Below are 22,313 nucleotides of genomic sequence, written 5' to 3'. Positions count from 1 at the left end.
TCCCTTGAAAGCAGCTGAAGAAAGATCTCACCGTTCTTTTTTTATTTTGTATTCCATAAAAAAAACCCACAAAAAATTATGCCACCTTGGCTGAGAACAGCTGCTGGACACAGCTGTTCTGTGCAATCCAGGGACACAATCGTCATTGCTGTGAGTGTTAGAATAAAAAGTAAACCCCAGAGCTCTCTTCCATAGTAGCAAAAAGACTGACACCACAAATCACAGAAGGTGAAAGAAGAAAAAAAAAAAAAAAAGGTAAAAGTTTCTCTTAAAAATATAGCTCTGTGAAGAGAAAGATAGAGATGGCTGGGTATCAACTAGGAGGAAAGCAGTTTATGCAAGCTGGCTCCTCTCTGGTCAAACTGCCTCCTTCAGTTCTTGTGCAACAAGTGAGCCATTGGGAGGGACAACAAACACATCTCTGGGCCCGGGCAGGAGGCAGCAGAAAGTTACACTGCTCTGCTCTAAAAGTCATAGTTAAAAGAACTTATAAATTATTATTTAAAAAAAAAAAAGTTGGAATTCTCCTGATGAGCTTCCTTTTCCTTTCTTCTGTTTGATCTTCGCCCATAAATCCTTAATCACAGGAATGCGGTACCTTTGGGGAGAGGAGTTAAAAGAGTTAGGGATGGGGAGGAGGATAAACAGCCTTACAGCTGAGCAGAGCAAGGGCAGAGTCATCTGGTCCATTTCCAGGTGTCTACATCACCGTCTAATCCACATTACTTTTCCAAGCTCCCTGTGGTCAGCAGGGACAGACACTGCCAGAGGCTGCTTATCTCTGCTGATGACAGAGGACAGCAACGTCCAAGGCTGGACATCCACTTCTCAGCAGCTAAAGAGTTGAGGTCAAACACATCCAAAGAAGTCAGCACACTGCTGCATGACTTTCCTTACAGCACTCCACATCCTGGCCCTCTAATCTAAGGCCAGGCCGACTCAGTGAGCATTTAGAGGACACACTGTTGTCCCAAGAGTGGCTCAGGAGTACCGAATTTGGCCAAGGTTACTGCCGTTCAGAGGTACCAACTGATAGTCCCCACAGGCCATGTACCTTCTCACAATCCTTCAGGCTTGGGTGTTTTCTTCTTCTAAAAAGAAAAGGGTGAAAAATAAATCAGTATCATCTGTACCACAAACATGAAGGACCCAGCAAAGTCACAGGCCACGGATGCGTCTTGGCTACCACCCCTACAGGGACATATTCATTACAAGGAACATCTGACAGTCTCCCTTCTGCCCCGCTTCCTAGCTCTTGGGATGGGATGTAGTAGCCTGCCAAACCCTCAAGAGTTCCAGTTTCTGCTGAGAACTAGACGAACAGACAGCTGAAGAGCAGCACTTATTCCTTGGGCAGGTTCTCTGCCACCAAAAGGGCCCCTGGGTTTGACTCTTCCAGAGAAAGGGATCTCTTCTGGGGGAGCAATACAGGAACAAGCCCTTCTTCGAGACACCCCAATCCCAAGCAACCAAAGGTCATGGTGTGTCAAGACTAGCCACAATTAACTGCAGCCGCCTCCGTACTACCAGAAAGGCCAGGACATGGCTCTGTTCCTCTCCAGCCTGGCATGCTGCAGGGATGAGCGTAACAACCGCAGCTCAGAACAACTCTCCCCATGGTACCCCTTTCCAGGGTCTTACACATACCTTCTTCTTCTTGGGAACCTCAACAGAGCCATCTGCTATAGGCTCCCCTTCTGAAGACACCTTTTTGCTCTTCTTCTTTTCTTTTCCAGTCTTTTTTTCTGGTAGAGGGAAAGAAAAGTCAACTAAGAGAGGGACAGGTATTGCTAACCTCTGAGATGGAGCACAGAGTGGTAGGAGCATCTCCAGTAAGTTTTTTTTATCATCACATCTGAACCTGAGCAAGCTTTCTAGAACAGTAATCGGATGAGGGCAGAGCCTCACTACAAGGCAGCTGCTCCCAGGACTTTTTCTCCAGTACCTCTGAGACAGCGTGGTTTGATCCCACCATTCATGCACATATGTGGGCAGAACTACACAGGATCCCCTTCTTTCCACCTCCTGCTGCCCACGCATTTCAAGGAACCGCTTTGCAGCTGGAATAGCTGTGCACATGCCAGAAATCAGAGCAAGGGGAGCTACTAACACAGAATGGACACAAGGTTCAGCTCAGCACAACTGCTCCAAGAAGCTCCAGCTCACCCCCGTGCAACAGCCCACAGAGGGGCTGACGGACAAGCCTGCCTCCCAAAATGAAGGGCTGCACCTCTGCGGAACAGAAACCCCCGCAGACCTGGCCCACCCATTCCATCTCCTTTTAAAAAAAAAAAAAAGTCTACAAGATCCAACACAGAACCAGCTCTGATTTGCAAATGCAGTCTACGCTGCAAATTAAAAACTGCCTTTGCATTAGGGCAGCAAACAGACCCTTACAGAGAAGCACGCAGACAAGAGGGGCAGGAAACACCCCTAACTGGGAGCAAGGAGCAGGAGGCTGGTACCATCCTCCTCTTTTCTCCAGGGGTTTAAAAGCAGCAGTAACAGCCCTGAGTCATATCTCCTGAATGAGCTGCTTGCTATGCTGCAGCACAGACACTGATCAGGCGGGGTCAGGAAGGGGCACTGTCGCTCCCCAGGTAACAGTGGTGGCTGACACTTCAGGTGACAACACAGATTTCAAGGCTGGTCTCTTTAAAAGAGGCTGGCAGCAGGGGCAGCGTTCAGGAAGCTCTGACTAACACGAAGCCCCACACATGTGAAGGCTGGGCTTCCTCTGCCATGCCCATAGCATGTCAGAGACCTCTGCCAGCCACATTTCACCTTAGCTCTCTGCTAGCACGTGTTGTGTTGGCCACAGAGGAGCCAGGGCAGCCAGCTGGGCTAGCAGAGCTGTTCTGCACTGCAGACAGAGCGGGGTACCATGCAGAGCGCAGTGGGCAGAACAGAGGCCTCGTAGCTTACAACCACCAAGACCTCTCTCAAGCCCAGCGCGGGGGGGCAAAGAAGCCTTAGGAGGTTCAGTGCAGCCTCACCTCAACCCTTTGCCAGCCCTCAGCTAGACAGCTGCTTCCAGCCAGGACAGAAGAAAGTTCTGGAGGGACAGGTCATGCCAAAGATGATGAATGGGGACACCAGCTTGCTCTGCAAGCAGCAAGAATCAGTGTAAGTATTAACGCAGTTCCCACTGTGCCAGATGAAGGACAAAGGGGTAGGAGAGCCCAGCTTGCATCCTGGAGACTGCAGAAAAACACTGAAGTGGGGTGTTACAAATCTGGCATTGGCTTTGGGTGGGCCAAGGAGGAGGTAGCCAAGCATGAAGCTAACAGGAAAGCAGGTGCTACTTACAAGGCCCTGCACCAGAGTCTGAACGTGCCATCAGCTGCAAGAACCTACTGCAAATGTAGCCCCAAGTGAGGGATACTTACTTTTAGCCGATTTTTTCTTTTCCTTGCTGCCTGGCAGCTTCTCCAGGTCACCAGCTTTCTTCTTTTTCTTTTTGGGTACTTCTTCATTAGCCTGCGCTTTACACTTCTTCTTGGGCTGCCCAACAGCCTCATCCTCTTCTGGCAGTTTCCGTTTCTGAGATGTTTTCTGCTTCTTGTTCTCTTTGTCTTTGCTCTTAGATGCTTTCACAGCCTTATCTTCTGTGGAGGAAGGTTTCTTCTTTTCCTTCTTTTCTTTTTTCTCCTTTTTCTTCTTCTTCACTTCCAACCCTTCCGGTGTTTGCACTGCAGGAACTCTGGCAGTAGTGACCTCTGTTTTGCTTCCTGAGCTTGGCTCCTCTGACTGTGAGATGGACAACAGTGCATGTGATGCTGGGGTCACTTGTACCCCTTTTGCCCCAACATCATTCTCTTTCACAGCCAGGGCTTTGACTGGGGAAGGTTTGAGGCTGGCATGACCTGGCTCCGTTTTTCCTGCCACCTTCTCTTTGTTGGAGGCTCCTGTGGCTTCCTGCCCTGGAGCAGGGTTGTTTTCTGTAAAAACAGGGATGAGAGAGAGAAGACAGCTCAGGCAGCATTCATTACATAGACTACGGAGTTACTGGAGGATGGAAATATGTATTTAGAGAGGAGCATCCAGTTCTCCTCCCAAAAGCAAAGCCTGCTGGCTATCCCTACTACAGCAGAACCAGAGAAAGATGCCTCAGCCTGAGATCAAGTATCTGATCACAACAGCCACAACAGCTTTGGCTGTTTGACTAGAGGAAACTGTAGCACAAGATGGGTGAGCACAGATAGAACAGTCCTTCCCCCGAACACCACCCCCAGTAAGTCAAGGACTTCCCAAGGTGGAGGGGGTATCCACACCACCACCACTGTTAACAGTCACCAATGTATCCTGGTTTTGGCTTGGACAGAGTTAATTTTCTTCTCAGTAGCTGGTACAATGCTGTGTTCTGGGTTTAGTATGAGAATAATGTTGATAACACACTGATGTTTTTAGCTGTTGCCAAGTAATGCTTATACGAAGTCAAGGGCTCTTCAGTTGTTTAGGCCCTGCCAGCAAGAAGGCTGGAGGGCACAAGGAACTGGGAGAGGACACAGCCAGGACAGCTGATCTGAACGAGTCAAAGGAATATTCCATACCACAGAACATCATGCTGAGTGTATAAACTAGAGGGGGTTGGCTGGGCCGGCAATCACTGCTTGGGGACTGGCTCAGCATCGCTCAGCGGGTGGCAAGCCCTGTACTGTTTATTACCCACTGGGGTTTTTTTTCCTTTTGGATTTTATTCCTCCTTCCCTCTCTCCTTTTCATTACAATTATTATTATTATTTTTGCATTTCATTTGATTTCAATTATTAAATTGTTGTTACCTCAACCCACAAGTTTTACCTTTTTGCCAATTTTCCTCCCCATCCCACCAGCGGGAGAGTGAGTGAGCAGCTACGTCACGCTTAGTGGCTGGCTGGGGTTAAGGCACAACACAATGAATGGCTTACCCGCTCAGCACCCGGGCCTTCTTGAGCCTACGTATAGTACAGACCTCCTCAACAGCCCTCTGCACGACTTAAATGATGCACCCAAGAGACCCATTTGAGCCTCTAGAGCAGGCCAGAGCTCGCAGCCAGACCAGAGCTCATCTGAAGGTGCCAGGATCCCACCAGAGCAGAAGCAGCTTCCAGCTCCGAGTTTTACAATTTGCCAACAAACTAGGACAACAGGGAAATAGCAGGACATGTAATTTCTCTATAGGTCTTCCCACTTGCTTCCCCTCTCTGCCCTCCAGACATGCTACAGAGCCCAGAAAGACTCAAGGGGAGGCTTGAATACCAGCACCGTATAGATGTTCTTCAGCAGTTCAACCTTCTGTAAAAGCCATCGCTACCACAGCACACCAATGCAGTGTGCATCAGTTTCAGGGAGAGCCTTACCTGCTCCCATTAATTGCATTAATTATTGCAGTTAAAGCCGAACCTGGAAAGGGCCAAGATACGGAGCACAGAGCCTTGCAAGCCAGCCAGCACAGGAGGGGTGTTCCAGGAGAGGGCTGTGTCGTGGCTGAGGGAAGCCAGCAGAAGGCAGCAGCACTCCATGCCGCTGGGGCTCTGCGGTGGAGACACACTGGGGAAGCGGGCCCTGTCCCAGTGTCACCCTCTCATGCCAGCAGAGATTTGCTCCTGGGCAAAGCAGACTTCCAACCTTGTCAAAGGAGACCCACCTGCTTTGTGGTTTGCAGCCACCTGGTCGATGTCTGTGTCAGAGTCGCTGCTGTCGCTGCTGGAGCTGTTGGCTGGGGCTGCTTGCGCGGAGGCCTGGGTGAGGGAGTTTGCAGCAGTCACGGCTGCTTTCCCTTGCCTGGCTTTGCCTACAGACTCGGGAGGAACCGTCTTTGGTGTCTGGGGTGCTGCTGGAGGTTTGGAGGGGCCCATATAGCCTGTCAGGAGGGACTGAAACAGCACAGAGACACTGAGGATCCACAGCAGAGCAGCCTCCCACAGCCAGACGCACAGATCTGTCTCTGCTGCTATTGCCCCCATCCTCCAAGTGAAGGGCCCACCTTTGGCCACCCACGGAGCGACCCTATACAGCTCAGCCAGCCCTGCAGAGAGGCCACAGCTGCCAGGACCAGCACAGGGAGACACTAGGTGAGCTGACAGCCACAAGAACTGATGGCCAGAGGTTCTCCTCTTTGTTCTCGCCCAGTAAAGCAGGCTTGGGTTAGGCTCCTGGCAATTAGCATGCACCCAAGCACAGCTAATGCACTGCAGATGTGCTGCACGCCCTGCACGTTACTTACAAAGGGAATTTAATGGCTTGGACACAGATTATGTTACAAATAAAACTGGGGAAAAAATCCTGCTGCTGTTGGCACTGTGCACCAGTTCTCCTGGTTTAACCCTTGCAAGGCACCACCTCTTTCCATCCCTTTTCCTGAGGAAGGCACCATGAGCCCTGGACACAAGGCCCAGTTGCCTGGGGAGGCATTACAGGTCCAAAATCCTCTCTCTGCCCCCACTAAAAGGCCCTGCTCACAGCACTGCACTGGGGGGCCCCCCACTTCTGCGCTGGCAAACCCACCCAGCACTCTGTTTGCTACGCCTGAGAATTCAGTCCTCTCTCTGTCCTACTTAGGAGCTAATTGCAAGACCTGAGAGGATCCCAGACTGCTCAGGCACTATACCTGCGACATTGCCTTCTCCTCACTGGACTCCAAGGAGGAGCTGTGGGCTGGCTGCGTCCCTCCTGGTTTCTGCAGTGAGCCTGCTGGAGGAGAAGAATTCATCCCATTAAACTCACCACTGCTGCCTGGGACTGAGCTCACTCACCCAGCCACCACCAAAAGGCCTTCTGCCTTCAAAGAAAGGGGAGTGCTCTGCCAAGTGGGAAAGGAGGAATCCCTCTCCATCCACCATGTTAAAGTGACACACCTCCCATGGCGTAACAAAATGCTGTCCCCACCCTGGCTTGGCCAGCAGCACTGAGAACATCTTTTTGGGAGAACTGACCAGGTTTGGGGGGCTGCTTGGGCATCTCCTCGTCGCTGCTGTCTGAGGAACTGCTACTGCCCGAGGTCTCCTCTGCCTGGGTGGGCAGGGCAGCCTGGCTCAGCTGGGCATCCTGCGCTGGCTGCAGGCCTGGCTTCCTTGACTTTGCAGTGCGACTTCCCAGAAGTGAAGCAGCCTGTGGGGTGGCAGCGTTAGCTGGAGAAGCTTTTCCCACAGGAACAGTTTGCTTTAGGCAAGGAAGAGTGGGGACCTAGGGTGAGAAAGACAAAGTGCATCTGAAAGGAACTGCTCGTGCCCATAAACTATACAAAGCAGCTCAGAGCAGAAGAGCTTGGACCACCTCAGCCTTTCTTCAGCCGTACTGCTTCAGTCTGTGTCAAGGTTAGCCCAAGAACTTCTCAAACAGGGCACAGAAATCCCGTCTCCCCCTGGCCCACAGATGAAGCAGGCATCTGTGGCCAAGCAGAGAACTCCTAACTGTACAGAGCACTGCTATCATAAAAGAAGGAAGAAACCAGCCTGCTAGCTGGGAGGCAGGAACAAGACAGGCACAAGAGCTACCCTCTGCTCATCTGCCTCTCCTTATGGTGCAGTAACAGTAGTTAAAATAGAGCAGCCCCCATCCCCCCTCTTCCATGACCATGCTTCCTCAGCTGGGGACACTGCACCAGTCTCAAATTCCAGAAGGCCCATTGGCCCACTCTCCCCAGGGAAGCTTCCCACTTTAGTCTCCTCCATCATTACCTCTTCTGCCAGCGCATCACTTTTCAAGTTCTCAGACACTCTGCTAACTGGAGGGACAGCAGGCGCTTTTATCCCCTTCCCCAAAGGCAGTGTGGCATTAGCCTTGGCAGTCACTGTGCTCAAAACCTTGGCTGCTTTGACGTTCTGCTGGGACAGACTCTAAAAGAAATGAGAAATAAAATTAGGATAGAGCACAACTCGGAAGGAAGAGAGACAGAAGCATACACCAATTCACCACTAACTCCTGAACCCTTCCATCATTTTCAGCACAGCACAAAGGATGAGATTATTTTTTTCCCCCCTTACAGGCCAGCTCTGTCTCCTCTGAGCCTAAAGCATTAGCTCAGCGCCCCAAAGGCATACATCCTGAGGGCAGGCAGGCAAAACGTGATGTGCTTGCAGGCTGAGAGATTCCTGTCCACTGCAGCACCAGCAAGACTGCAGTTGCAAACCCTACTTTGCAAAGCAGGCACTTGGATTGCAGGGTGTCTCCTACACTATAAAAATCACACGTTGAGAGTTAATTGGCACACAGATAAAGCAAAGACACCAACCACAGGGCAAATCTGCCTTCAGGTCCACAAGTAAGCCACAGATTAGAGAGCAAATTAACAAGAAGCAATTTTATTGCCTCACATTTGGAACCTCCCATCAAACTAAATGTAAAGAGGGGTTAAAAATAGAAGAGCCAGGGTCATGGAAATTCAGACACTGACATCAGGTCCAAGACACAAATGCCAGCAGAGGAGGGAGCAAGACCAATGTAGTGCTCAGCCTCCTGGTTTGTGTTACAAACGAGGCTACGTGAGCAGCCCTCCCTCTCCAGATCTCTGACAAGCTGGGCCTTTGTGGGCTGACATTTCTCTCACACATCTGGCCTTCAGAAAGGAAGGCAATGTTCCACCATGCAGAGTCGCTGATCTGACGTGAGAGCTCAGCCGTCTTGCACAAAGCTCAAGTTACAGCAACTGCATTATTTTATACAATCTTAGTACTATAAATGTGCTTTAATCAAGGGCTGCTCAGGCTGCCTGCCTGCCTGCCACGTGGGGGGAGACAGCCTTTCCGCTGGCCACAGCATCAGGCCAACATGAGGAAGAGTTTCCTTGAGTGCACGTAATTCCCTTCTCCCAGCAAGGGCACTGGCCAGACAGGGGATGCGTATGTGCAGGACAAGAAGTACACTTGGCCACTAAGCCCTGGGTTCAGCACATGAGCCAAGCCATCACCGTGTAGGAACGGTAGCCACATTCCTCAATCAACATTTCTCCATGTGGTTTCTCTCTCGGGCTCAGCAGCAACACCCGAGCCAGCTTCACAGAGAGGCAACTCAGGCCCTAGGGAGCTCAGCCACAGCCCTATGGGACTTGGCACGGAGACACAAAGAGCAGTGAGCAGACTCAAGGTGAGAGAGTTGGGATTGACTCCATGACACTCAGCAGCGCCTTCGGCACAGATACGGGGCCACCTCCCTTCTCCAAGGCAGGGGTCTGGCCCCACTAGCTTAAAAGAAGCAAGACTACTGTGCTACCCTTCAGGGCAGATCCATCCAGCCTCCCAAGGACTGTGGAAGGGGAGTCCAGAGAGCTCCAGCTGCACCCAGGGGTTTGGGAGAAACCAGGGGGTGGGTTGCCTTGGAGGTACCCAGCTCATGAAAAGACTCTGCCTGCAAGAATTTTGCAGTCTAACTCCCTCGAGTAGGCCAGAGGGGACAGAGTCCCAGAGGAGGTCTGGGCTCATACATCTATTCATGTTCCTGCCAGAACATTCACATGCTCCACTGCTCTCACACACTGCAAGCTTGCTGTGGCAGAGATGTGTACCCAGAGCCAGGGTCAGCCAGACCCAGGGACACCGCTGCCAAGAAAACCTGGTCCAGCTAATGGGAGGGCTCCTCTCTGCACTGCTCATCACCCACCCAACTACCACCTCACAAGTCCTGAGACCTCCTAAGCATGCAGGACTAAAAGCATCCACGGTCAGTGGCTCCTTACCTGAGAAGGGGGGACTATTTCCTCCTCTGAATCTGACTCCTGGCTGGAATCATCGCTGCTGTCCACTGGTGGAGGGGCTGGGGCTGGAGCTGGTGCCTTCTTCACATTTGTTGACTGGGGTACAGCATTGGTTTCCACTGCAGGAAAAGCATCAGAGATTGTCATAAGAGACTGAGAAAGAGTTGCTCTCCGTGACTGTCCACAGAGCAGGAGCTATGACAACAGGCTGGGCATTTCTATGTACAAGGGAGAGAAGTAAACCCGCAAGGATGCAGGTGAGGGGCCCTGGCCCCTATCAGAAGACTTACCAGCTTGTGGAGGCTCTGTCTGGGCTGCAGGGGACTCCTCTTCACTGTCGGACGAGTCACTGCTCCCACTTTCTGAGGCTTGGGTTTTCAAGATGCTTCCCACTGCTTTTTCAGGCGGCCTAGCTTTGGCAGCCTGGCTCAGGTTGGGAAGAGGCCCAGGCTGTTCTGTTAACCTCTTAACAAAGAAACACAAGCCCAGAAATGTGGTATTAATACAGGTGTTGTTTAGGAGTTTAAGTGCAGTTTCAGCTCAAGCTGGGTTTTGTTTTAACCTAACACAGCTGTTACTAACACTCACTCCAACCTTGGCGTGTCAAGATTGGAAAGGGCTTCAGTTACTGCCTGGATTGAGCTGCTGAAGACACATACCACTGCATTTAGCAATATGCTTCTGACAGGAAGCCCGAGTGTGTTTTACAAGAGCCTGCAGAGATAACAATGCTCATAAGCTCATAACAGCAATTCCTTATTGAGCCCAAGACACTGGCTGGACAGGAAGAAGCACTGCAACCCCAAGACATCCATTTCAAGTAAGCCTCTTATTTAAGCATGACCTCCCTGCAGCTTGGGGAATCAGCAGGAGCTGGGAAACCTCGTGCCAAAACACTTGTAAGATTCAGAGACAATATCAGATCCTAGAGCTGCTGGAGAGCTCAACACAGGGGCTGAAACAAGCGTTTGGGAACAGAGAAGGCAGGCAAAGACAAGATTGGGACCCACCTTGGAAACTGATCTGTCAACAAGTCTCAGAATTTAGAAATCTCCAGACAACAAAAAACCCTGCAACTCATTTGGACTGTGCCTTTCTACAGCATGTGCCAACACTGTGACATCCCAGGACAGGCCACAAGCCACTGGCACAAGCAACTGGTGTATCAGCACTAGGAAGCCACAGTTCTCACAGCGCCAGATACACAACTGCCAGGTGAGACTATCTCTTCCCTGCCCCTCTCCCTGCTTGGGCCAAGGGCTGCAGATAACCCCTCCACCACACTGCTGAAGGCTTGTGGTGGCGGAAGGAGAGCTTGCCGAGAGATCTGGTAACTTTGCCACCCGCAGATATTCTCCAGGCTCGCAGTGCTCTGCACCTACTCAGTTTACTCTACTCATCGCTCATCTCCAGGCTGCTCTGCCAAAGAGTACATCATGCTCGCCAGGGCAGGCAGACCGCATCCAACCTGCATGTGACAGCAGCCTGCCCCAGGGCTCGCTCCATCTCCAGGTCTCCCACAAGAAGGTGAGAGAGATTCCTGCCTGGCTATGCAGCCCCTGTCATACCCCTCTCCCAACCCCGCCACGCTGCTAACACAGTGATACCCTCCCACCCCACGGCAGTGGACCAGGAAGACTTCAGCAGTGCCAGCTCTCCTGGGGGCTGCTCCTGGCCGGGAACCGAAAGCACCAGCCTAGCAGCCTCCCAGGGAAACGGATCTTACCATGCTTCCTGGCACTGCCCCACCAAGGGCTGCCACTGGGCCAGTGTTTATCATCTCCAAGCCAAACACTAAACAGACAACAGCATCTGCATGTTTATTCCATTACAGAACAGCTCTTCAAAGAAGCCAAGCACATTTTGACTCTGCTTAGAGAAACAGAAACCTCCACAAGCACTTGGGGAGGGGGGATTGCAAGCCTCACTTGTCGTTTTGTTTTGATACCAGTGAGTCACTATCTCCAGGAGAGAGGCCAGATTTGCAACGCTGAAGAGAGAACTACTTGAAGCAGACACAAGAATTCACACACTTTACTCGAACGTGCTAGCTCTGCTCCCAAGCACTGCTGTGCAAGCGAAGAGTCTACTGAGATCAGGCCTCACTCGCTCATTTCTAAGACCTTCATAGCAATGGGACTGGCTTCTCTCCCTACTCAGATGCACAGCATGAGGACTGCTTTGTTTCCTAACTTAGCAAGAGATTGGGAAAGAGCTGCCACACAGAGGCATCCTGACACAGAAAGAACTTAACTACATTCACAGAGAAACCACCATAAGCTTTACAGAGCCTTGGGACTCCTCAGATCTTCCTGGGAAAAGGCCAAAATCCCTCCATCCACCTCACCTTGGTCACTGCCAGATGCCTGACAGCCGCCATGTCCTGTGGCGTGGCCCCAGGTGGGATCCGGCCAGCAGCAAGGCTGAGTTACACTTGGGGAGCAGGGTAACACAGGCAGAGAGCTTCTGACAACTTAAGAGTCATAGGTACCAAAGTAACTCAGAAGGGAGGGAAATAATTCAAGAGGAAATTATCTTTCCTGCTCCCTCTCCAGCCCCCAAACCCAGAGCTGCCTGCACCTCAGTACAAGTGTAATGACTCAGCTCCCGCACAACCCACTGCCACTCTGCTGAGACCATTTGCATCATGCAGCACTGCATGACAAGGGGGGGAAACAACGCTGAGCCACGTGCGCTGAGCGTGTTGTAACAATCACACTCCGTAGCTGCCTGTGCACTGCAGAAGCACTGCCAGCGTATCAAGACTGGGACCAGTATCTCAGCTGTGTCACGACACAGCAAAGGTACAAATGAAACCTGCAAGGGAGTGGGGACAAGGTTCAGGGAGGGAAAGGGATCCTCCATCTCTTGGAAGATTTGGCTTCTCACCACCAGGGCCTGTGGTCAGAGATAAAAACTTGCAGGCACAACTTTTACCAGTCCAGCCTGCACAGGTTTTCCTGGGATGCACAAGGAAGACACACGTTCCCAACACACGCAGGTGCATCTCATACCCAGTCCTGGTAAGCAGAAGCCAAAGCCTGTCCATAAAGGGCTTCAGTGCCATCTTTGGCCCAAAACATCCAGGAAAGAGGAAACAGCAGAATTAGCAGTTCCAAAAGAAAAGTAGCTCATAGCGTCTTCAAGGTCAATCCAGACTGTCCCCCATCACCATCCTTCATCCCCAAAATATGCAAACACCTTGTCAACTTCTTTGACTAAATATTCCTGAGTCTTCAGGGGTAAACATACCAATTAAGCAGTTCAATTTAGGCATGATGTTCATTTTAATTGTGCTAATCCACCCCCACAGGGAAAGATGAAGCAGCTTCCAACGCTCTGTTCTGTTTGGATCTTGCACAGAAGCCAGAGGAAGTTGCAGGATACAGTAACTCAGTGGTTAGCATATGCCCAAGTAGCAGATGGTGAGGATGAGCTAAGAAGAGTTTGACTGGGAGGACAGGACTGTGGACAACAGCTGAGCCTAATGGTTTATCTTCAGGCTTCACTCGTGGTCTCTGCCTGTAGGCTACTAACACGGGAAGAAACAGCCTGTTTGGCAAAAATAGAGCTCCCTCGATGACAAGCTCTTTCTTGCTTACTGTGGCTGTTGAGGGGTAATCGCCAGTTTGCAAGAGGAAAGATGCTGAAGTGGTTAAATAGCCACCAGCAAGACAGCTACCTGTTGCTGCCAGCTTCTAATCAACGCTGGCCAGCGGGAAACAAACCTACCCCGGCACATCCTTCACCTATAACCCTGCTGCAATGAATGAGTCTCGATGGTTTTACAGTAGGACTCTATGGCACAGCTATCAGAATAGCTGCTCCTGCCGCCCAGAGCTGAATCTTCACATATAGTCACGCAGGAAGAGAGCAGCACAGAGCCAACTGTTGGAGATGCGTCCCCCTCCACCCACCTTAGCAGACCAAGGCTATAAAGACAAAAACGCAGAGCCTCTCTGGCTCTTGCCTGTCAATAGTGAAAGGACGTGTTGACAAAGAGCCTCCTTGGCAAGGACACGTGAGGCTCTGCCCCCAGCTTCCCTTCTTCCCTTGCAGATAATAGCTGCCATCTCCAAAACACTGCTTTCAGGGCACTTTCTGAAAGGCCCTGCAGCTTAATGCAAATGGTGTCACAAAATATGTTTAAGGATGCTCACAGGAAGGGATTTGTTTTCCTACAAGTTCAGCCACCTAAGCCTGAGTTCACGGTCCTTCTGTCAAGAGAGGTCTAAACAAACCCTCACAGAAGAGCCAAGTCCAAGCTACCTGTGAACTGCACACCAGGCCCACTCCAGAGGGGCAAGGCAGGCATGGGGTGAAACAGTTGGTATCAGAGAGGTTACCCACCATCCTCCTCTGGTACAGCTAGGTGAGAAGAGGTGGGCTGTATTTGTTTCCAAGTAGAAAGAAAGATCTTCCTCTCTAAGGGACTGAGATGCAACATACTACATGCTGCTGGTGTTCAAGGAGATCAGTAGTAGCACTTAAGGGCTAAACAACTGTCTTGCGTATCCCATTCCCTGGCACTGAGCTGAATGTGCTACCACTTACCTTCTGGCTTACGGGCACAGGGAGATCCTCCTCTTCACTGCTCAAGGAGTCAGAGCTCTCCTCTGACTTCATACCTTCAGCAGGCTTCACGGGAGCAGTAGTCTTTCCCGGTGTGGTTTTGGCCTGCTTTGGCACTGTTGGTTTTGGTGCTGGAAGTGTTTTTGCTGGAGCTACTTTGCCAGAGGGTGATGCTGCTGGTGTAGGTTTCACTAGGGGTGGGACGGCCTGGGGGGTTTTTGGAGGTGGCTTTGTCTGGACAAGACAAGAACAGCATAAAACAAGGCAAATCCCTCAGCAGTGTAATTCATTTGCTCAGACTATAATCAAGGGAAGAGATTTCAGAGCCCCCTGGGAAAGGCAAATGCTGGAGGAAGATTAGCAGCTAGCAGGACACAAGGCAGCCTTTCATCTAGCTGTGTGGGGATAGTCTCCCAAGATGAGAAAGCAGGACCAGACGTTCTTCATCAGCCTGCTGATACTACCAGTCCCCTCCAGTGAAGTACACTGCAGCATTTTGTACTCTCCACAGCAGGGAAGCTAAGCTGCACTACAGTTCCAACAAATTAAGACACTATTTATGGCAATTTATAGCTGAGAGGTAAATTCAACCATGCCAATTTACCTCTTCAGGTGGGAAAAGAATTGCTGGTGGTTTGTTTTTTTTTTTTTATTTAAAAGTATGACGGAAATGTTTAAGAAAGGCACAGTGGCTTGATTAAAGCTCAGAACAAAGAAAGTGAAGTGAGGTGATTTAAACAGCCCATGCCTCTTTCCTCACACCCCCAAGATGACTTTGCTATATATTACATTTATTTACAAAATTTTCTTTTCACTGCAATTCCTAGCCCTGGAAAAGCATGCAAAGAGAGACAGTCTCAGATAGACACACCTGGGTTATTGATGGAAGTTCCTCATCTTCGCTGTCTGAGGAGTCACTGCTCTCTGATGTATCATCAGGCTTTGCAGGCCCAGGAACCGTTGTGGATGCGGGTTTGGCTTGGTTTGATGCCTGCACCACTTGCCTCGGTGCATTCTTCCTGAGGGACACTGGAGCAGCAGGTGCACTTTTCACAGCTGGCTTTACCTGGGAACAGGGGGAACAAAACAGAACAGGAGAACCAGAAAACACTTTAGAAGAAACCAATTAAGAGCTGTAACTGCGTGGAATCTTTTTTAACAATGCTACCTTGCTAACTTTGACCAGGACAGGCTTGTTCAGATCCACGGGCTGTGGAGTACCTGCAAGAAGCCACTTTCTCCATAAACTGCCTGACTACATCTGTGGAATTGTACACCAATCACCTCCTACAGCTCAAAGGATCTCCCTCAACTTCAGGCACTAGAAGGAACAGGAGTGGAATAGCTGGCAGGGGTTAGTGGGACTCTCAGCCACACAGCACATTTCTCTGGCCTTGGGTTTGGGGACCTTACACACTCAAGAAATGCGGTTTTGTCAGAATACTTTCCTTCAGGGGAAGAGAAGTGATTTTGTAGAGACAAGGAACCTGGGCTGGAAAGGTTACCTGGACTGCTGGAGTTGCAGGTTCCTCCTCAGAGGATGTCTCATCACTTGATTCCTCACTGCTGCTCTCAGCAGCCCCAGCTGCCTGCTTCAGCTCTGAAACACAAACGAGGAGATGCCACAGCTGCTGCCTGCTCTGAGCTCCCAGAGTGTGATGCTAATGCAGCTTTTGAAGTGAGGAAAACAAAACAAGCAGCAAAAAGGGCTAAGGGGATTTGCAGAAAAGAGGGCCTAGCCCTGCTGAAAGCGTCAGTAGCCTGCTGGGAACAGCTTCTCCAGACAAATGTTGGCCCACAAGCACCACTCCCCCGAGCGCAGGCAGAGATGGGAAATCCTTCCTGGCCACCTTCTGACCCTATGGGGAGCTGCCCAGCCACACATAGCTCCCTGCAGGGGCATCCAGCCTGGCTGGACCTCCTCTGGAAAAGATCCAAGAGAAGGACCATTTTCAGAGCTTCTATGATCTATTCCTCACATCACCCCCCCAACGCACACACTTCAAAGCAGTAAAAGATTTCCCTAAAGACTTCAAAAGCCAGAACCAATCGCTTTGCAATTGGGAATAAAGAGAAGATGCTGCAGTGCCTTTTCAAACAGCTGAAAGCATCTGCAGTATTAACACTGCATCTCCTCCAGAAAGGCTATGCTGTTATCTCCAGCCCTGTAGTGCTAGGTGCTGCCAGACATCTTAGCACAGAATCTGCTGCTTGAAATGGGAGCAAGCATGCTGGATTCATCCCACAGAGCTCCGGAGCTGGCTGCTTTGCAGTGTTCTCACAGCCTCCCCAAGGAACAAGCATCACCAAGCTTTCCAGCAAGGGAGCTGAAAGGAACATGCTGAAGGCATGGCTCAGACCTGATTCGCAGCAAAGCTGGAGCACACATGCATTTACCACACCCCGAAGGCTCCTTACCCACTTTGGGGGCTGGGGCCTTTGCAGTCGGCATCTCTTTCTCTTCCTCGCTCTCTGACGAGGAGCTGCTGCTGCTGCTGCTGCTGCTTTCTGGTGCTTTGGTCATTACCGGTGCTTTGCTTTGACCTACTTTGGCCACGGCTGTTGCAGTTTGTCTGGGCTTCCCAGGGCTGGGCAGTTTCTGCCCAGCCTTGGCTGGAGCTGCAGACGCAGCTGGCACATTGGGCTGCTGCTTATTTGAGACCACAGTTCTGTTTGCAGCAGGCAGCACCGCTGTTTTGCCTGCTGGGGCAGCCGGTTTGTTAGGAGAACGCAAGGAGTTAGCAGCTTTGCCAGTCACCACAGCTGGTGTCACCTACAGGAAACAAAATAAATTAGAAGCTTACAGACAGATGAGGGACTAAACTGGACGCAACATACCTTAAACAGCAATCCAGCAGCTGGGCAAGCCATAGAGCTCTTTAGGGAAGCACTTGGGGGACAGATATCTAAGAGAAGGCTTATGCCAGCATAGGAGGGTTATTTAAATATTAATGCCACCCCAGGCCACAATTCTACACATGCCAGTCTCGGACAGTCCTGGCCTCAAGAGTACTATCAATCTTCAAACGCTAGGAAAAAACTGCCTTACCGTAACTGCACCTTTTCCAGCTGGTGTCTCGTCTTCTGACGAGGAATCATCACCTTCAGTGCTTTCTACGTTCACTACTGAGTTTGTGGCCAGAGAGAGGCTGGCTGCTGCACAAGAGAGAGCCAAAGAGAAATCATGTGAGCGCACCTCACATCAAGATGGCCTCTGGTTTGCAGAAAGGCTCCAACAGGCAGGGTAAGGTCCCTTCTCCACAGCCACCCCAACACCACCACTGCTGCCCTTGTGACAGGCAAGTGCTTTGCTCCTTTACCCCACTCTTCTCCCCACCACCAAGGCAAGGAACCTGGCAAGATCTGCACGTTTCCAAGGGCCGGTCTACAGCAGAGAGACTGACCCAAAATTTATAAGACACATGGGTTTTTGTTAGACTACGCAAGCCAATGCCTGCTACATCAGCTGCACTAGGGATTTATCCCCACCTCAGATAGAAGGCACTGGCGCTCCAGACGAACTAACCAGTCCTTCCTTCATCCATGAAACAGGCCTGCCTTTGCTGGCCCAGCATCCACCTGGGACCAACTAGAAGGTGCTCCACAGTGAGCAGCGTTAGGTTCCCAAGCCTTCATCCAAGCAACACCCATCCCTCCCCAATGAATTGTAACCGTTTTTTTTCTAGCTTCAGCAGGTATTTATGCTCCTCAGAAACTCCACATGAGAAGGGGGTGCTAAATTAGTTGTCTTACTTTTCTGAGAGCACAAGGGAATAGCCATCACTTTACAAGCATTTTCTTTAGCCAAGCAAGTCAGGCTGCTCTTACAAAAGCCTCCAGTCCTACTCTGTCCACACCAGAGAAATGAAAGGCCCTTACCATTCGCAGCTTTTGCCTTCTCCTTCTCATCATCTTCTTTTTCTGAGCTCTCAGAGCTGCTCACAGGATCAGGAACTCTGATCTTTTCTGGGATGGCTGCCTCCTCATCACTCACCTTTCTTCTCCTGGAATTCGATGGAGTTCTGAGGGAACAGAATTTGTGTCAAAATGGGGGAAAAAGTATCTTGGACAAATTGGAATACAATTATTAACCCACTCTCAGGTCAGGCTCTAGCCTAAGGACATGCAGTTTCATTGCCCTACAGCTCCTAAGGGGGTGGGAGAAATACTTCTCTAACCTACAAGGGACATCTCCACTCCTCCTCGTGACTCCCAAGGGCAGTATATCCCTGCAATACTCGAGAAGATACTGAACATAGACTTTTTTTTCCTGTGTCCTAGGCAGACTCTTTCTCACTTTAGCAGAAAACTAAAAGTGCGTATGGTCAGGCTGGTGTTCACTATGGAGCAAAGGCATCCTACAGAACAAATTCCATCTCCAGGAGGCAGCTATAGCCAGACAGTCAACAACTGCAGTCCCAGGGTTAGGGCAGTGATCCCCAAACAGATCCTGGTATTCCACAAGGCCAAAAGTAAATCTAAAGGCTGCAAAAGCCATTTGAACTTGGGCTCACAGGCCAAATGGACAGAAAAGTCAGATTGCAGAAAGATTTAAGAAAGGAATTGGCTGGACCTACAGATGATGTGTTGAAACAAGGGAAGAGGCCACACATGAGCATTAAACACTTAAGCTGTTCAATTGGGTTAAAACATTAAGCTGGAGAAAGAGGTCTCCAGGCTCCAAATCCTATCTGTGCCAGAACAGATGATGTGGCTAGTTATCTTTAATGTACCTGTGTTTTCACTTGAAATACTTTTGCTTTATTCCGAGGATAACATTGGCTGGGCACACATCTGTGTGATTCATACATGCGATACTTATGAGCCCTGAAACACACAATTACTGGTGATAAAACCCCTCACTTTTGTGCCAGTTCAGCTTATTTTATGTGTTCATCTGATTTAAAAATAAGATTAGTTTAACAATTTGTCCAGCAAAGATTGTGCTTACTATTAGTGTTTGAGTAACACAGCTGTAACAGCAAGTTTTTTGCAAGCAGGCTAAGCTGAAAGCACATTACAGAGTTCTGTTAACTACCCTGATAACCCTTTTAATAAAATAATATGGCAAACCACACAGGCAACTATGATGCTGCAACACTTTCCTGATTCAGTAGTAGTTGACAGCACAACACAAATCACTGTAAGAATTTGTTGAGTGACATGGGGCTCAGGGGTACTATGTAGGGGAAAACAGCACTGCCTGCAGGCACTAGCCCTAAAACAGGGCTGGAGGGCTGCAGGGCTCTGGCCGCTTCTGGGGCTGAGCAGGTCCAACTTTTCTCCCTGCCCCCAGGCAACCTTCCATCCCCTTCCAGCATCCTCCAAGAGTAAATGCAGCCCTGGAGGGAGGCCACTCTTCATTAACTGCAGATCTCAACTGTTGGAAGTTTCCGAAGGAAGGAGGGCACGTAGGACAGCCTCACTCAGATGGGCACGAGCTGCTGCGCAGTGAGGAAAGACACGTTCAGGCCAAAAGCCTATGAAGCAGTAAGACTGAAAGAGTCACAGCTCAACCCCATGAGAGCACTCCAGCCAGGCAGGGCACCTTCTGGATAAAGCTACGGGTCAATACATCCCTCATGTTGACTCCAAACCAGGCATAACTCGAGAGGAACAGGAATAAATGGCATACTTCTGGGGTGGGGCGACAACAGAAGGGTGATGCCACAGAAAAAGGAATTAAACCTGATTCAAGGACACTGTTGCCCCCCCAGGCTTTAAAAGCAATAGTGTCCGGAAGGGTTTGCTGTAGCACCCAGGATAACTAGTGCAGAGAAAGGTCATCATCAATACCCAGGAGAGCAATAAATTGTTAGAGGGAGGAAATGCAAGCCTATTTCTATACCTCTACACCCTCACCTAGACCCAGTCTTTCTCCTGCTCAAGTAAGAAAATGATGGAGACACAAGATCAAGAATCAGGGTAGCACCAAGGCATGAGGCACTCTAGCAGAAGACACCTTTGAAACAAACACTCACTTCCCGAGGCTGCTGGCACGGCCACACTGAGGAGCATCTTCACTCTAGCACTCCTCACACAGGCACAGAAGCCCAGCTCCACTGATTTCCCGATAACCCAGCTCTGTAGCCGTCACCAGACCCCTCTGCAGCGAGTGCTGCACTCCAGCATCAAACCAAAGCGAGCTGTGCACACTGTGGTGGGTGCAAACGTCATTGCACCCCACAGATGGGAAAGCTCCATGCTGCAGACCTTCACGTGGGAAGGCATTGGGGCCGAACATGTAAGGGCTTGAAAGGACAGGCTGAAACCAAGAGACTTCCTCTGAGTCAGAAAATACACATCTCTGCCAAAGATTAATTCCCTGTAAGAGCCTTGGTATTTCAGCATCTGCTCAAATTCTCTCTTCTCGGGTCAATACTCCTGAAAAACACGTGGCTTTAAAAAGAAAGTGAAACAGAACTGGGGAAAAGACTTTTTCCAGTGAAGCATGACCCTGAGCCCCACAGTACTCCAGTACTAAACCCAACCAGCAAGAACAGCATCGGCTGCGCAAAACTAGAGTAACAGCTTATCTCCAAGCTCTGGAAATTTTAAACCAAAGTAGTCTTTAACATCTGAAACGAATCGGTCTGAAACCAGAGGCTAAGAGGAAAGTCTGCTGAGCACAGTTATCATCGGAAATACTCTGACAACAGGAAATTCTAGCAAATAAAGATCACACGTGCCATGCAGCCTGGATGTTAACACAGTCTGGAATCTATTTGATAGTCATTTCCCCCATCGACTTACTTTTCCCAGTGGGTAAAGATGTCCTCGAGAGAGGTCGCGAGGGAAGGGAGCAATTTCTGTGAAAGCAGAGGGAACACGAGTCAGACCTCGGCCCCGTTTCAAGATCTGACCACCAAACAAGTGGAGACGGCACAATCCCTGCCAGAAATGCCCAGGAAAGCGGGAACGTGCCCCTCCCGCACACAGGCTCCCAGCGAAGCCCCCGCTGCACCCAGGGCCGCGTCCTCCCCTCGGCGGCCCCGGCGCGGCTCCCGCCGCAGCAGCACGTGTTCGGAGGCAGCTGCTCCCCGGCTACGGGACGCCTTTACCCGGCGGCCGGCCTCAGCCCTTCTCCCGCGGCACCGGGGGAAACCCCTCCTGGCCGGGCCAGGCCAGCCCGCGGGGTGCAGCGCGGAGCCACGGGCCCACGGCGGGCTCGGCACCCAGTGACGGAGCACAGGCGGCCTGGGCCCTCCGGCCCCGCCGAGGCCCGAGCTCCGAGTACGGCCTCCCGAGACCCCGCCGCCCGCCCCCCCGCCCGGGCCTTGCTGCCCGTTACCTGCCCGGTCTGCGCCTGCAGCTCGCGGGCCGCCCGGGCGTAGCCGCCGCGCAGCAGGTGCTGGTGGATGAGGGCGAGCAGCTCCCGCCCCCCGCGGCCGTCCACCGCCATGGCGGGCCCGCTCGGCGCAGCCTGGGGGCGCCGCTTGCTGCGCGGAGAGACGTCACTTCCGCTTCCGCCGCGCGGCCCTCTGGGAAATGTGGTGCGGGGCGGCGTGGTGACCTCGTGGTGGGCCGTGCCTGGGCCCGGGATCCGTTACACCCTCCCCGGTGGGAAACGGGGGCGAAGAGAGAGGCAGCGAGGGGGGCAGGCCGCTGACCGACGGCGGGTGGGCAGGGCGGTGATAGTTCAGTAACATCCATTCAGTTTTCCAGCCGTGAAGATGGAGGCCTTGCTCTTACAGCGCTCCAGAGATGAATCCTCAGGGCTGGTTTACTGTTGAGTGGACATCAAGATGCTCTGAGGAGCTGCTGAGGCATTTTTGGGGCTAAAACAAGCAAATGGTGAGGGGGAAGAAGAAGCTGCTGATGCAGAGCAGCTGTTGGAGAGGGGCCCCAGGGGCAGAGGGGCTGTGCCGTTACCACCCCCGGCCCCATGCTGATACTTTCCAGGAAAAATCTGGCTCCCTTCACTTTGGCAGAAGTTTATTTTTGGAAGGTTTAATAATGTCCGTGGTGCGCCTGTCGCTCACTCAAAATACAGACCCTTTATTTGTATTTATAGGCAAGATATAAATATAAAAACTGGCAGGGCTCCATCTGGCTCGTGCACCAAATG

The 22,313-nt window shown here is 51.1% G+C and overlaps 1 protein-coding gene across 5 annotated transcripts; it reads right to left on the bottom strand.

Moving 5' to 3' along the window:
* Positions 1-27: 27 nt before the first annotated feature.
* TCOF1 (treacle ribosome biogenesis factor 1) lies at positions 28-21,674 on the bottom strand. 5 transcript variants are annotated; one of them, XM_040603848.1, is made up of 18 exons: positions 21,537-21,674; positions 20,999-21,054; positions 18,125-18,267; positions 17,295-17,401; positions 16,664-17,018; positions 15,751-15,845; positions 15,117-15,311; positions 14,228-14,479; positions 9,964-10,138; positions 9,656-9,792; positions 7,662-7,820; positions 6,918-7,167; positions 6,593-6,675; positions 5,630-5,858; positions 3,390-3,941; positions 1,648-1,745; positions 1,055-1,091; positions 28-598 (listed from the first exon to the last, which is right to left on the bottom strand). In XM_040603848.1, exons 1-17 carry the CDS (start codon positions 21,645-21,647, stop codon positions 1,059-1,061), a joined length of 3,030 nt encoding a protein of 1,009 aa, XP_040459782.1. In that variant the 5' UTR covers positions 21,648-21,674; the 3' UTR covers positions 28-598; positions 1,055-1,058. The 5 variants fall into 5 exon arrangements, with proteins under 5 accessions (XP_040459782.1, XP_040459783.1, XP_040459786.1 ...); XM_040603849.1 differs by having other exon boundaries at positions 6,593-6,672; XM_040603852.1 differs by having other exon boundaries at positions 6,918-7,092.
* Positions 21,675-22,313: the final 639 nt, after the last annotated feature.

The sequence above is a fragment of the Falco naumanni genome, chromosome 8 (assembly GCF_017639655.2).
Source record: "Falco naumanni isolate bFalNau1 chromosome 8, bFalNau1.pat, whole genome shotgun sequence".
NCBI classification, from domain to species: Eukaryota; Metazoa; Chordata; class Aves; order Falconiformes; family Falconidae; genus Falco; species Falco naumanni.
Note: the sequence above shows the minus strand (reverse complement) of the source record. Positions and strands in the feature narration are given on the sequence as shown.

Coding starts and splice junctions, on each gene's coding strand:
- TCOF1 (XM_040603848.1), bottom strand. CDS start 21,647: ATGGCGGTGGACGGCCGCGGGGGGCGGGAGCTGCTCGCCCTCATCCAC. Junction 9,793..9,963: donor GACAGAGCCTCCACAAGCTG/GTAAGTCTTCTG, acceptor CTTTTCCTGCAG/TGGAAACCAATGCTGTACCC. Junction 7,168..7,661: donor GTGATGCGCTGGCAGAAGAG/GTAATGATGGAG, acceptor TTCTCACCCTAG/GTCCCCACTCTTCCTTGCCT.